Below are 14,532 nucleotides of genomic sequence, written 5' to 3'. Positions count from 1 at the left end.
TATTAATGACAGTTACAGTGTCCCAGGGTCTTTTGTAACCTTCTGACAAGCAAAGCCAGATTCACTTAACAACCATGTTATTAATTTAACAACTGCAGTGATTCACTTAACAACTGTGTCAAGAAAGGTCATCAAATGGGGCAAAACTCACTTAACAACTATCTTGCTTAGCAACAGAAATTTTAGGCTCAATTGTGATCATAAGTCGAGGACTACCTATATATTGTAGTAGAAGAGTATCAATCTCTTTCTCTGTCCATTCCCCAGTGAGTCACAATAAGAGAAAAGTCAGAAATCTTTAATACAGTTAAGAGTTTATTCTTTAATATCAATAAATAAGCAGCTAGAAGAATCTCTTCATTTCCTCCAAGTTGAGGAGTTTCATTTGTTTGTTTTTCCTAACAAAAAGTTTCCTTCTGTTTATGTGTGAATTAAAAAATCCAGTCCTTGGCTTGAGGTGAGTTCTAGTCATGAGAAGATGGGGAGGGGGAAACGAACATAGTGTGGTCACTAATGCGGAAAGCACTTGGGACAGTATGTGTGCATGTGCAAGGACAGGCAGGTGGCTCAAAATATACAGAAGCCAAGTCGCTGGTGAGGTTTGTGGGTTGGGTAGAGAAGCAGCTGGCAGGGAACATGGCATGGCAAATGCCAGCACTGTGGCCCACACTAGCAAAGGGGTTAAAGGGGAAGACAGACACTATTAAATAACAGAGGGCTAGAAAAGCAGAGGTTGGGCAGGAGACAAAACAGTGGGGTTTGGGAAATGGGCAGATTTGACGGTTGAGGGAATGACGTGGTTATTTCCATGATGACTCAAATGTTCACTTCTTTCCTTCTAAATTGTCTGTAAAAAGGGAGGAAGAAAACAAAGAATAAAGGTCAGAGAATGAAGAAATCAAGACACCCCCCCCCCCCACTGCAAGCAAGATGAATAACCCAGTGATGGAATTCAAAAAAATTTACTACTGGTTCTGTGGGCGTGGCTTGGTGGGCATGGCATGGCTTGGTGGGCTTGGCTTGGCGGGCATGGCAGGGGAAGGATACTGTAAAATCTCCATTCCCACCCCACTCCAGGGGAAGGTTACTGCAAAATCCCCATTTCCTCCCGATCAGCTGGGACTTGGGAGGCAGAGAATAGATGGTGGTGGGGCCAGTCAGAGGTGGTATTTACCGGTTCTCCAAACTACTCAAAGTTTCCACTACTGGTTCTCCAGAACTGGTCAGAACCTGCTGAATACCACCTCTGGAATAACCTAGAACTACTTCCTGAAAAAATTGGTCTGTGATTGGGTTGGAGAACGCAAGAGGCATTCTCCTCACTTTTCCAATAGCAAGTGGCAATCTAGCAAATAGCTATTGTTCCTGCTGCCCTTTTCTATCTCTATAAATCTTTGTGCCTTCATCTGATTATCAGACATATAATATCATAATCTAGTAGCCACATGTGTTTTCTCCATCCTGTTGGGGAAAGCCATCCCTTCTAATTGGAGAAGGCATGACAAATTCCATGGGCGCATAATCCATTACTTTGAGTTTTCTTCCTCTTCCAATCATCACAATAAACCCAAGCAAGAATGTGTACTCCTTGATATTTGTTGAGGGTAGTTTTTAAAGTGCAGTGTCTCACTTTATGAATTCCTTCCTTACAGCACTTTCTTTTCCTCCCAATCTTTTTGAGAAAAGTTTATGCCTTCTGTATATTTTTATTTCTCATTTTCTATACAATTTTTAAATGGTCCATGGTATACTTAACATCTTCTATTTCTGATTATTGCTGTCATGGAATCTAGTGAATGGTTTAAATAAATGGACTGAAATATTAGACTTCTCACTAGGTTGGAGAAAACTGCCCTGCGTGTTGTCTTAACACTGGAGAGACTCTTAAAAAGAAAACCCATAATGCTGTACCCAGTGTTATGCTTAAAAAATGAGACAAACTATAAAATACAGTAGCTTTCCCCTAGAGGTGGAGACATCTCCTGACATGAATTACCTTCCAGATGTTAATAAAAATGAACCTTTTCTGGGGATTTTTCATAGTTTAAATGGGCTGTTGTTATCACGTGGATCAATATTTTGATATGTTGTTCCAGTAGTGATGTTGATTTAAAGTTTGCTAATTATTTATATAATATTGTGGTATTTTATTGCGGACTATGCTGGGTATTGCTGAGATCTTGTGACTGGGGAGGGATGGGATGGAGGGAGGGATGGAGGGGGAGAGAGAGAGAGAAATGGATAGATAGAAATGGATAGATATAGATGATAGATAGATAAATAGATAGATAGATGATAGATAGATAGATAGATAGATAGATAGATAGATAGATAGATAGATAGATAGATAACATTATAATTAAGCCCCAGATAATTCTACTAAGAACTAATTTTACACACTGAGTGTAACTTGCTTGTTTGACCTTGGAGCCTTAGGGAGAAATCAACAGACCTGGGGATGTTCACTGTCCTGGTTTCATACATTCTAACCCCAGCATAGAAAAGCTCACCCAAAGCTCACCCATCATTTTCTCCACAGCTTTGCCCAAGCATCTTCACCCACCTCTTGAGAAAAAATTGATACTAAAAGCAGCAGGCCTACAGAAGGAGCATCCCCCTATGCTGTCCAGGAAATGTATGGCCAAGCAATGACATAAGTCAGTCATTTGCCTAAGCATGACACAAGGGCAATGAAGGCACAGCTAGGCACAGTTAGGAAGGCTGTGGAAAGCAGAAAAGACTTCTGTACAAACAAAGGTCAGTCCAAGACTATCCTGTCATTGGGCCAAACACAGTGAAGTCAGAAGCACCTTTAAAGAGGTGCCAAGGCCAAGAATGGCCAGGAAAAGCACAATGTAAAAAATGGTCTGACTAACAGAAGTACAATTTGGAATATGGCAGTTAGGGTTCATAGAATCTAACAGATAAAATGGTAAAATGGTTTGCGCTGAAAGTTACCCCCGTCTTTTTGTTTTTAAAGGACCCTATGAATTATTCAGCTGTTTCAAAACTGAACTCTAAACCACTCTAGGATTCTTTAGAAGTTTCTAAGATGTTCCTCAAGGGAAGGATCAGTAAATTCAGGCAAGTTTTCCTACGAAGTAATTTTTCTACCCTACTGAACTTCCTCTGCAACACAGGAACTGCAGAAGTCATAAGAAGTGGTGATGGCCATTCATATAAGGGTCAGTTTTAATGTCAAAAAATGCTCCCTTTTCTCCTGTAATGTTGGTACAGAAAGTAGAGAAAATAACTTTGACAGAGATATGCAAGATCCATTACTACGGCAAAAAAGGGTGAGACATATTTTAGCAATAGCACTTAGACTTATATACTGCTTCACAGTGCTTTACAGCCCTCTCTAAGCAGTGTACAGAGTTAGCATATTGCCCCCAACAATCTGGGTCCTCATTTTACTGACCTCAGAAGGATGGAAGGCTGAGTCAACCTTGAGCCGGTAAGAATTGAACTGCCGAACTGCTGGCAGCCGGCAGTCAGAAGAATTAGCCTGCAATACTGCATTCTAATCACTGTGCCACCACGGCTCTCTTTAAGTTCACAAAAGACATAATATGCAGAATCATACCCCTCTCTAATTATGTCTTTCATATAACAACTGTAGAGAGTATGGGAAATGTATTTGACAGAAATACACAATATCAGGGTGATTAGGCCATGTGTGAAAAAGGTTTTAAGTTCACAACAGACAGATATTGGAAGCAGTTCAAACACATTCCTAAATTACTGAACTATAAAAAAGAGAAGGCACAGCACAATCAGACCTGCAAGTTTCTGTTATTATGGCCAAACTTAATAAAGGTATATTTTTTTTCCTTTCTGTGGTGTTGACTTCTTGGATGTAGTCTACCTAGTGGTGGTGACGTCAATCTTGCAAATCTGATTGTGTTGTTCCTTCTTTTCTTATAGTTCAGTGAATTAAAGAGGGGTCTGTCTAAACCACTTCTGAATATTATGTCTTTTGTGAATATAAAATATGTTTCACTCCTTTTTGCCCTAGTAATAAATCTTGCATATCTCTGTCAAGGTTATTTTCCCTACTTTCTATACCAACATTACAGATACACTGGTTCAGCAGTCTTCTAAGAAATGCTTGGAATTGTAATTTTGCTTATTTGTATATATTCGCACATGAACCAAACTACCATTTCCAGAGTTTCAGTGGACAGAGATAGGAAACAATCAGCAAAACAGATTATCATTGTACCTTTCCTCCTCCTCTCTTCATCACTAATTCATTTATATTCAACATTATGTATATATGTTTCATTGGGGATGAAGCAGAAGGTGAAGGAAGAGAAGACCAAGGATACACTTTCTGATTGTTCATATATTCACATTACCTATGTCTACTATAACAACAAGCCCCAACCTTTTGGGCACCAGGGACTGGTTCCATGGAGAAAGGTTTTTCCGTGAACCGGAGGGGGTGTGGTTTTGCATGCTACTTGCATCCCGCAGATGGGTCTTCACTTGTTTGTGCAAACCAGTTGCTGGCATGCTGTGGACCAGTGTCGGTCCACAAACTGGGGGTTGGAGACCCCTGTACTATAAGGTAGAGTCAATGAGGCTGGTTAGATCAGGCGCCAACCTATTCTGTGAAGATCAGTGGATTAGACATGGTTCTCTCTGAAATATTTGAAGCTTTCTAAGTAGATATACAAAGGTTCCTTGGCAGACGTGTTAGTCCCACCATATTAAAAATGCTAAATTTGAAACCCTCTTGGAAATTCAGCCTGCTCTGTGGGCATTCAAAACATAACATTTATAGTTGATGTTTATTGAAATGGTCATGACCATTATTGCATTCCAACAGGAAGTTGAATTTGTACAACATGGAGTCTTGCACTGATCAGATTACCACCAACCAAACATTTCATGAAGAAATGGTACTCTTGGAATAATTCTCTTTCAGGGAAGGATTTTCTGTCTCTTGCCCTATGAATTTTCTGTCTCTTGCCCTCTCCCCCTATGTGGCTGGGCCCTAGTTTCCTGGACAATGTCAGCTGCAGCAAACAGACTGTCCAAGCAAAAAAGAAACATTTTCCCAGGCTCCCCACAGATATTGCCTATTTTTCTGCATAGATCAACAGACAGATATGAAGGAATTGCCAGAAAACAAACAAGGCATGCAATTGAGGGTTGTACAGTAAGATACCTGGAAGGCAGGATACAGGAGAATAGAGGGGGGAGGAGTTTATGCTACAAGATGGAAAGAAGAAGCCAGAGTTAATAGAGATTAGGAAGGAAGTTCACAAGAAGAGGAGAATATTATTAGTCTGGATGGAATGAGTAAGTAAAATAAATGAATGAATGAATGAATTATTAGCAACCCATAAAGGAGGGAGAACTCTTTAGAATAAGAGAATAAGAGATAGACAAACAACTGTTTCTTCTCTCTTTTGATATATCTTATTACATAGAACTCCCAGAGGTGCTTTTTCAAAAGGCAACTGGACTTTGTTTTTCCTTGAAGACATTTTGCTTCTCATCCAAGAAGCTTCTTCAGTTCAGAACTGATGTTGCCTTTGAAAAACCACTTTTGGGACAACCATGACCTGGATAATTAAGAATCTCCATAGACACCCAGACAGTTTCCATCTACTTCTGTACTTCCTCTGGTCCAACAGGACCTACTTTATCTTCAGATCTAAAAAGTGAAACCAAGGATCCAGAAGCAACTCCACAGCTTGACAAAAGGGACTCTGTCACTGCCTTTATCAGAATTGTAAATTCCTTGGGACTGATATCAGATGCATCTGGATGTGCTCCATGGAGTTCACCAGGAAGGAACCCAAGCGACCAAGGACCAAATCCTATATTTAAAGGTGTGTTGTACTGAATGAGTGCAGATGGGAATTCTAGACTAACAGAGAAAATATCAGAGGAAGGCAGGAATTAATTACAAAGAGAAAGATCAGAAGGAAGGGGACATCCCATTTATCTTCTCCAACTTTATGATTTTGTTTTCATGGATTCCATCTGGGAAATCCACTTCCAGTAAGAAGGAAAAGGCAAAAGACTGGGAAGATAAAGTAGGTTAGAGAGGCTTACGCTCCAGATAGTTCCGGGCAACAAATTTGAGACATTCATCCAGAAAGATGACGGGCAAGGATATCTTCAACACCATGAGCCAGTGATGCAAGTCCAAGTGTGTCAACTTGAAGATCATCTGGAAAGCACAAGAACAACAATGGAGACATCAATAAGAGAAATATGTAGGACTTCCAGCGGCTCCGTAGGACGTTGAGGACGCTCCCTGGGTGAGCGCTAGCCCCGTGACTTTGTTAGCCGCTAGAACAGCAAAAAATCAGCTGTCTAGCGGCGAAGAACCTTCCCCCCCGGGAGAAGAGGGGGAAGTGAGCAGCCAGGTGCAGGGTAGAGCTCCATAAGAGCCCTAGAATTAATTCTGGGGCTCGAAAAGTGCGAGCTCCCCAAGAACCTGGGAAAAGCTCCAAAGCCGGGACGCCTCTGCCAGAAGGCAGAGCAAAACGCCACGTCCGCTCCTGCTTTTAATTGATACAAAGAGAAAATTGAAGCAGGCAGAACAAAAACAGGAGACTACATAATTGCAAGTACTTACACTTTAATTCCTTTGAACATCGTTTCTTTTCGAGCCTATATGAGCGGAGCTGGAGTGGAAAGGGAGGGGAAGATGGCGCTGGCTCGTTAAGACAAAGAGACGAAAGTGAAACTTAAGAAGAAAGTTGTTACAGGCTTGTTAACTCATTAATGCCTACCAGTTAACAACTCCGCTTAAAAAATTTTTTGGATTTAATCCTATATCCTGGACTTTGGGAATTAAAATTTAAAGATCTTAAAGATTTTCTGATTTTTTCTCGCTGGCTATAAGAACTGTTCCTGAGACTGTGTAATTTTAAAATGGCTTCAAAGCAGACAAAATTGGTGTTGCCTAAAGCAGCGAGTGCGGGAAGTTCCCCAGCTCAAACTAGTAGGTTGCAAACCTTCTTGCCTCCGGCAGATACACAAGCTCAATTACAACCACAGCTACAACCACAAGCACAAATGTTAACACTTGAGATGTTTCAGGCAGCCATGAAAGAAATCAAAGAAGGTTTTAAAGAGGACATTGCATTTGCATTTAAAGGAGTCTCAGATCAAATGGAAGAAATGAAGGACATAATTAAGACAAGAAATCAACATATAAGGGAAGATATAGTCTTTGCACTCCAGGGACTGGCAAAACATGTTAGTTATGTAGAAGATAGAATTGATGAGGTTGCTCAAGCTAATGAGATTTTAGATGGTAAAGTTGAGGAATCACAAATTAAGATTGACAAAACAGAAGCTGAAATGTTGTTGACACAATATAAGATGATGGAATTTGCCGTGAGAATAAGAGGCTTGAAAGAAAACCCAAAGGAAAATCTGAAAGAGATCTTTGAAGATGCTCTGGCACAATTTATAGGAGTGTCCAGAGGTGAACTCGAATGGCAAATGGATCGGATCTATCGTGTTAATTCATGGGTAGCTAGAGATTATGAATATAAGATACGGGCATTTGCAGATGATTTGGTTATGACCTTAACTCATCCAGTGGAATCAGCAAAGGTTTTGATTGATATAATAAAACAGTATGGTCAAGTATCTGGGTTTAAGATAAACATTGGAAAAACAAAGATGATAGTTAAAAATATGACAGCTAATCAAAAAGAGGAGTTACAAAGGGTAACGGGATGTGAAATAGTTAAAAAAGTCAAGTATTTAGGAGTTTATATTGCATCTTCTAATGGTAAATTGTATAAGTATAATTATGAATTGATATGGCATAAAATACAAGTTGAAATGGATAATTGGAAAAAACTACAATTGTCCTTGTTGGGTAGAATAGCAGTTATAAAAATGAATGTGTTGCCTAGGTTTTTGTTCCTCTTTCAAATGATACCAATACTAAAAAAGGATGCCAACCTGGAAGAGTGGCAGAAAGGTATTAATAAGTTCGTATGGCAAGGTAAGAAACCAAGGATAAAATTGAAAATAATGCAGGACATACGAGAAAGAGGAGGACTGAAAATGCCAAATTTAAAATTGTACTATGAAGCAGCTGTTTTATCAGCAATTAGTGATTGGATTAATTTAACAAATGGAAGGATATTGAATATTGAAGGGTATGATCTGGTCTATGGTTGGCATGCTTATTTAGTGTATGAAAAAAGGGTGGACAGAGCATTTAAGAGTCATATACTGAGAAATGCTTTATTGCGTGTCTGGAAGAAATATCAATATAAGTTAAATGAAAAAATACCTATATGGACAGCACCCAGGCACGCAATAGAGAATACAAGTATAGAATGTAGACAGGATGTAATTACGTATAAAGATATTCTCATTATGGAGGGAGGTATATTAAAATTAAAATCTGTGAATGTGTTGAAAGAGGAGAAAATAATTCAAACATGGTTTCAATATGTACAATTACAAGCCAGATGGAGAAAAGACCAGAAAACTGGTGTTATACAAAGTGATGAAAATTTAATTAAACAAATTAGAGATCAAAGCCCAATGCATATAAAAAGATTGTATAATATACTGATAGAGATGGACTCGGAAACAGAGCTAGTTAAGGACTGTATGATAAAATGGGCGCAGAATTTTGAACAGCCAATAATGATGGAAACGTGGGAGAAAATATGGGTAACAAATGTGAAATTTACCAAAGCGCAAAATTTAAGGGAGAACTTTTATAAAATGTTTTATAGATGGCATCTAGATCCAAAAAAGTTATCTCGTATGTATCCGAATGTACAACCAAAATGTTGGAGATGTAATTGTGAGGATGCTACTTATTTTCACATTTGGTGGACATGTAAAAAGGTTAAAGCGTTTTGGATTAAAATCTGGTGGATTTTACAAAATATTCTTAAAAAGAGGTTGAAATTTACACCACAGCTGTTTCTTTTGGGTATAGTTACGGACTGTACAGTTATAGAGACTAAATTGATTTTGAATTTAATAACTGCAGCAAGACTGTTGGTGGCACAATATTGGAAGAAGCAAGATTTACCTACAATCCAAGAGTGGACAATGAAAGTTATAAATCTAGCGGAAATGGCAAAAATCTCGGCGTACCTGAAGAATCATTCAAATGAAAGATATTTAAGAGATTGGAGAAGGTGGATAGATTATATTCAAAACAAATATCGGAATAAGAAATTGCAGATAGGTTATGAATGATTATATAGATATTTAGTGTGTCTTTAAGTAATAAGGCTAGGCGGGTAATTAGGGAATTGAAGAAACAAGAGATGTGAAATGTCATAATTGTTTAGATTAGGATTGATTATGATTGTTGAAGTTTATATCCTGTAATTTGTTCTGGGAAGGGGAGGGGGGGAGGGGGGAGGTTGAGGTAGGGAAGGGGGGGGGAATATGTAAACTTTTTGTAAAACTTTTCAATAAAAAAAAAAAAATAAGAGAAATATGTATTTTATTCTACCTTTCCACTCATAGCCAGAATATGTATTAAAATGATGTAAATGATAGGCTACATTAGATGTAATTGGCTGAATCCTGATTAAAGATTGGATTTAATAAATGGGACTTGTTACTCCAAGCAAGTAGGAGTGTATAAATCCTTTGATGGAGGAATTCTGGAATGAATGGAAGAACACTTGAAACATCTCTTTTCAAGCTATTAAAGAAGCTTCTTCTTCTAGAGTCTAGAGTCTGACTCTGCTGCTTTCAGAAGCTACTCTTAGATGTTTCCATGTGAGTGTACATGCATGCATAGCTGGTTCACTTATTATTTTCCCCAGCAAGCAGAGGTGGCTGTGCATATGCACACATGAAGAAGCAGCCAGAAGCAGTTTCTGGAACAGCTGTAGAAGCCTGGAACAGACTTCACCAGCTAGAAGTACAGTAGAACAGTTTGTTTGTTTGTTTGTTTGTTTGTTTTATTAGATTTATATACCGCCCTACTCCCGAAGGACTCAGGGCAGTGAACAGGCACAAAATAAAATACATAGATACAAAAGTTAAAAGACATAATTAAAACCAGATTAAATAATTTAGCCCGAGACAATTAAAAAATCCCAATAATTTAAAACAGATTAAAATTTCGATTTAAAAGAATTTTAAAACAGGGGAGAAAATTAGGCCAGGCTGGCTTGCTGGAATAGGAGAATCTTAAGAGCATGGCGGAAAGTGCGTAGATCCGGGATCCTCCGTATCTCTGGGGGGAGCTCGTTCCAGATAGTGGGTGCCCCCACAGAGAAGGCTCTCCCCCTGGGGGCCGCCAGTCGACATTGTTTAGCTGACGGCACCTGGAGGAGCCCCTCTCTATGAGAGCGTACCGGCCGGTGGGAGGATGCTTGTGGTAGTAGGCCATAAATAACCAGGTCCTAAGCCATGGAGCGCTCTAAAGGTGGTGACCAAAACCTTGAAGCGCACCCGGAAGACCACCGGGAGCCAGTGCAGCTTGCGCAGGAGAGGTGTCACACGGGAGCGCCATGTTGCTCCCATAACCACCCGCGCGGCTGCACTCTGCACCAGTTGGAGCCTCCGGGTGCTCCTCAAGGGGAGCCCCATGTAGAAAGCGTTGCAGTAGTCCAGGCAGGAAGTGACGAGGGCATGAGTGACTTTGTGTAGGGAGTCCCGATCCAGAAAGGGATGCAACTGGCGAATCAGGCGAACCTGATGAAAAATCCTCCCGGTCACGGCCGTCAAGTTATTTGAATGATTTGAAAAAAGGGATTTAAAGCACACTGCTGTGCATTCTGAAGTATTTTTTTCAAAGGGTTTGCATAATCTTTTTCTTGATTTCTGTAGAATTCAGAAAGAACTGGGAGTGCAGTCCTCTAGCCATTTGGGCTATGCCATGCCTCAGATTTGAAGGCAAAAAGGTTCATAGACAGGCATGAATCTAGCACCCATCTGCTATTCCCTGAAACAGCTGGGCGTGTTGGTCATGTAGCTGTCCTCTTTAGGTGCCACATCATCCTGGAAATGATATAGTTGCTTTAAAGAGCTGAAGAAAAGTCTTGCTATATTTGTGCCTCTGCAAACTCCATGGCCCCTTTTTACTTTTGAATCCAAAAGTAAAATCCCCCAGCCCTCGCTGATCAAAAATGTGGTCACTATTACTTACAGGCAGGGGATCAACGTAAAGGATGACAAAATGCAGAGACATGGAGAGGCAGATAGATCCCAGAAGCCAGATGTTCACCCAGGGAGGCATCCGTACCAAGGACTGGTTCTCTGAAAGGCTATATAGGAGACAGAAATGGGAAATTAAATCAAAGTTATGATTTCCACTGTGTTTTTGAAATGAAAGCTCCCAGTCTTAAATAATCAGTCAGTGCAAATATATAGCGACTTGTTCTCTTTAAAAAAATTGAGTATATGAGATGTGAGCAACTTTCCTTTGACCAAAAGGTTAATTAGATAGATCTCAGCTCTGCTTGGAAGGTCCCAGTCCTGGGACTTAACAAATGGGTGTATTTGAGGATTGTGACAAAGTTAGAACACAGTATTGCAATTTGGATGCAAAATTCAATTAATCTCAGACTTCATTTTAAATCATTTTTATGACTTTGAAACATGATCAGAATGGGAGAGCTAGTGATTGGAGGCACTTGTTCTTTGCCCTCCCTTCTGAACAGTAAAACATGAATTAATTATGCAAATAAGTATATGTTTTAAATTAAGGATACTTGTCTTTGGGGCACGACAATAATTCTGCTGCAATAACTGGGAAAGCACTGCTTTTGTGCTAATTAACCTTGGCACATTTCAGCAGGCTGCCCTTCTTCTATTGTGAAGACACGTCCATGATAGATGAGATGTAGGTGACTTACAATGCTATTCTTCAGCTATTCCTTGGTTCCCTGTATTGCTGCAAAAATTATTCTGCCTTACATATTTGCAGCGGCTGGTGTTTTGCATGAAATGTAAATTAACTTGAAATATAAATTTTTGCACATTGCAAAAAAGATGAATTAAAGCTGAATCTCTAATATTCATTTTTTTTGTTGACATGGACTTTTAATTATCTTTAGAGAGTACATGAATTTGTCCTTCCCCATCATCCTGCACAATTTGGAAAGCTGGAGAAAGCGTAAGATTTGCACAAGGTGGAAACAAAGCATGGAGAAATGCTAGTGAAAAATGTGCAAGGCAGTACCATGTATATGAAGCCATCATCCTTCATTTTACCTGTTGAGTGCATTACACATCTCAATGGTGACCAAGACAGACAAAGCCATAGTCATGGGGACAGAGGACTCAAAGATCTCACAGTCCAAGCCTTCAAAGGAAGGGTGGTTATCTGTACATTGCATGAAATGGGACTAGGAGAAGAAAAGAATGGGAAAAAGTGAGATTAAGACTGAACAGGGCTTTTCTGAATTAAGAAATCCTTCATTCCTCGTACAATACTCCTGTTCTTGTCTCCCACAATTTAGAGCAATCTCTAACTCACCAACTGATGGTAAGACACTCCAGGTCCATCCTCAGCATATAAGAACCACCAGGCAGCAGCCCCAACAGTGGCCGCTCCAACGTATACTGTAGGCAAAACAAATATGGAAAAATTATTATGAGCTAAGAAAAGGCCAGTGATAGCAGAAAGGAGTATCTCCTCAAGGATGACCACATTTTTGAAAGGGGAACACAAAGTACACAAGCAGATAAAGAACTCAAAAAACATGGAGAAATAGCAACAGAAGAGACAGTGATACAAAGCGAAGAAGAAGAGAAAGAGAAAGAAAATACAGACCAAGAAGAGGGACTAATAAAAGAACAAAGACAGAAAAGTACTACTAGGAAACTAAACCCTAAATACAACTAAACAAAATGGAGGAAGGAAATGGGATCTTAAAAAGAAGAAAAATCTTTACACAACTATGAAAATTGGAAACAGAAATAATTTGTCTGCAAGAAACAATCAATGGACTTGAAACAGGTCTATTCCGATTAAGAAGGAAGAATCTTGATGGTAGAAACAATGATTAACCAAAAAAAGACATTGATAATAGCAATATACACACCAAATAACAAGCAAGAAAAATTTTACCAAGCATTACACAAGAAAATATTGGAAATGGAATATCAAAATATTTGTCTCATAGGAGACTTCAATGCAATTGTGGATGGAAAACTATATTATAAAAGCACTAAAATAGGGGGAAAAGGAAGAGAGAGATTACCTAAGACATTTTTCAAAATGACAGAAGAAATTTGTATACAGGATGTCTGGAGAGAAATAAATTTGAAAAAGACTCAGTACACATTCTATTCGAACAGACACAAATCATGGTGTAGAATTGATGTCAGGGTTCCAAGGAACACCCCCAACAAAATAAAGCTCTGAGGCCTGAGGTTCCTCAAAGTTCCAATTTATTAGAGATGTCATGTTGGCACATCTGGGAAAACCCGAATCTGAAAGCTTCCAGGTTTTCCACACCCAGATGACATTTCACAGCCCTGCCCCACACCCACAAGTTCATCACATTGTCCAATCAACTCTTCACACTCAACTGGATACAATCTTCAGGCAGTGTCCATCAGATGCAGGCAAAAGTCCTTGAATACGGAATGTTGTTATGACTAACTTTCTACCGCTCCAACAACAACCCCCTCCCAACTTCCCCAGCTAAAATATGTGGCAGTTAAGAAGCAAAAAAGAAAATTGTCTTCCAAAACTGACAATTGATATATTTTGGATGTCCACTGAATTAAAAATCAACATAATTGAGGTGGATATAGAACCTAGCATTTGGGCTGACCATAACCCAGTAAAATTGACTTGGAGAAGAGTAAATAAGAATTTTATGTGGACATTGAACGAATCCATATTAAGAGAGAAATAATTTACAGAACCTGCAGCAAAGGAAATGGAATTTTTCTTTAAAGAAAATAAACAAGAATATACTTCACTCCAGAATGTATGGGATACAGCTAAAGCATTCTTCAGAGGATTAACTATAACCTATATGGCTAAAAAGAATAAAGAGAAAAAACAACAGGGTATGATGTTAAAAGAAGAGCATAAGAAATTGGAGTTAGAACTCCAAAGAGACCCACAAAAGAAAACACTTAAAAGAAAAATGGAGATAATTAAACACAAATTGAACTTAATAGTCTCAGAAGAAATAGCCCAATAAACCAATAGGACAAACCAAAATTTTTTTGAGAATGCAGATAAACCGGGAAGTTGGCTGGCGTATAAACTGAAAAAAGAAAGAGAGAAAAAAGTGATAAATAAACTGCAAGATGAGCAGGGACACATACAATTCCAAAATGAAACAATAAAAAAATAGTCAAATATTATGAAAAGCTATATGATATAGAAAATAAATCTATGGAAAAAATAACACAATATATGGAAGAAGCTAATCTACCCAAAGTTCCAGAAAATCTTAAAAATGCACTAAATGAAAAAATAACAATGTGGGAGCTAACAGAAGCGATAAAAAGACAGAAAAATGAAAAAAAACCAGGCTCAGATGGGCTACCGGTAGAATTCTACAAATGCTTTTCAGACACATTAAGCTT

The 14,532-nt window shown here is 38.9% G+C and overlaps 1 protein-coding gene across 2 annotated transcripts in view; it reads right to left on the bottom strand.

The window, feature by feature from the left end:
* Positions 1-297: 297 nt before the first annotated feature.
* Positions 298-14,532, bottom strand: part of ATP2A1 (ATPase sarcoplasmic/endoplasmic reticulum Ca2+ transporting 1) — an 84,820-nt gene continuing 70,585 nt past the window's right edge. The window contains exons 18-23 of one of the 2 annotated variants that reach the window (XM_070944574.1): positions 12,458-12,543; positions 12,193-12,326; positions 11,126-11,243; positions 6,073-6,190; positions 5,177-5,220; positions 298-847 (exon numbers count right to left, since the gene is read on the bottom strand). In XM_070944574.1, the coding sequence (XP_070800675.1) occupies positions 5,216-5,220; positions 6,073-6,190; positions 11,126-11,243; positions 12,193-12,326; positions 12,458-12,543 (461 nt within the window). In that variant the 3' untranslated portion in view covers positions 298-847; positions 5,177-5,215. The remainder of the gene's footprint in view (positions 848-5,176; positions 5,221-6,072; positions 6,191-11,125; positions 11,244-12,192; positions 12,327-12,457; positions 12,544-14,532) is intronic. The other variant, XM_070944573.1, reaches the window with a different exon arrangement.

The sequence above is a fragment of the Pituophis catenifer genome, unplaced genomic scaffold, assembly GCF_029215685.1.
Source record: "Pituophis catenifer annectens isolate HBS135680 unplaced genomic scaffold, rPitCat1.0.hap2 SCAF_5, whole genome shotgun sequence".
In the NCBI taxonomy this organism is placed as follows: Eukaryota; Metazoa; Chordata; class Lepidosauria; order Squamata; family Colubridae; genus Pituophis; species Pituophis catenifer.
Note: the sequence above shows the minus strand (reverse complement) of the source record. Positions and strands in the feature narration are given on the sequence as shown.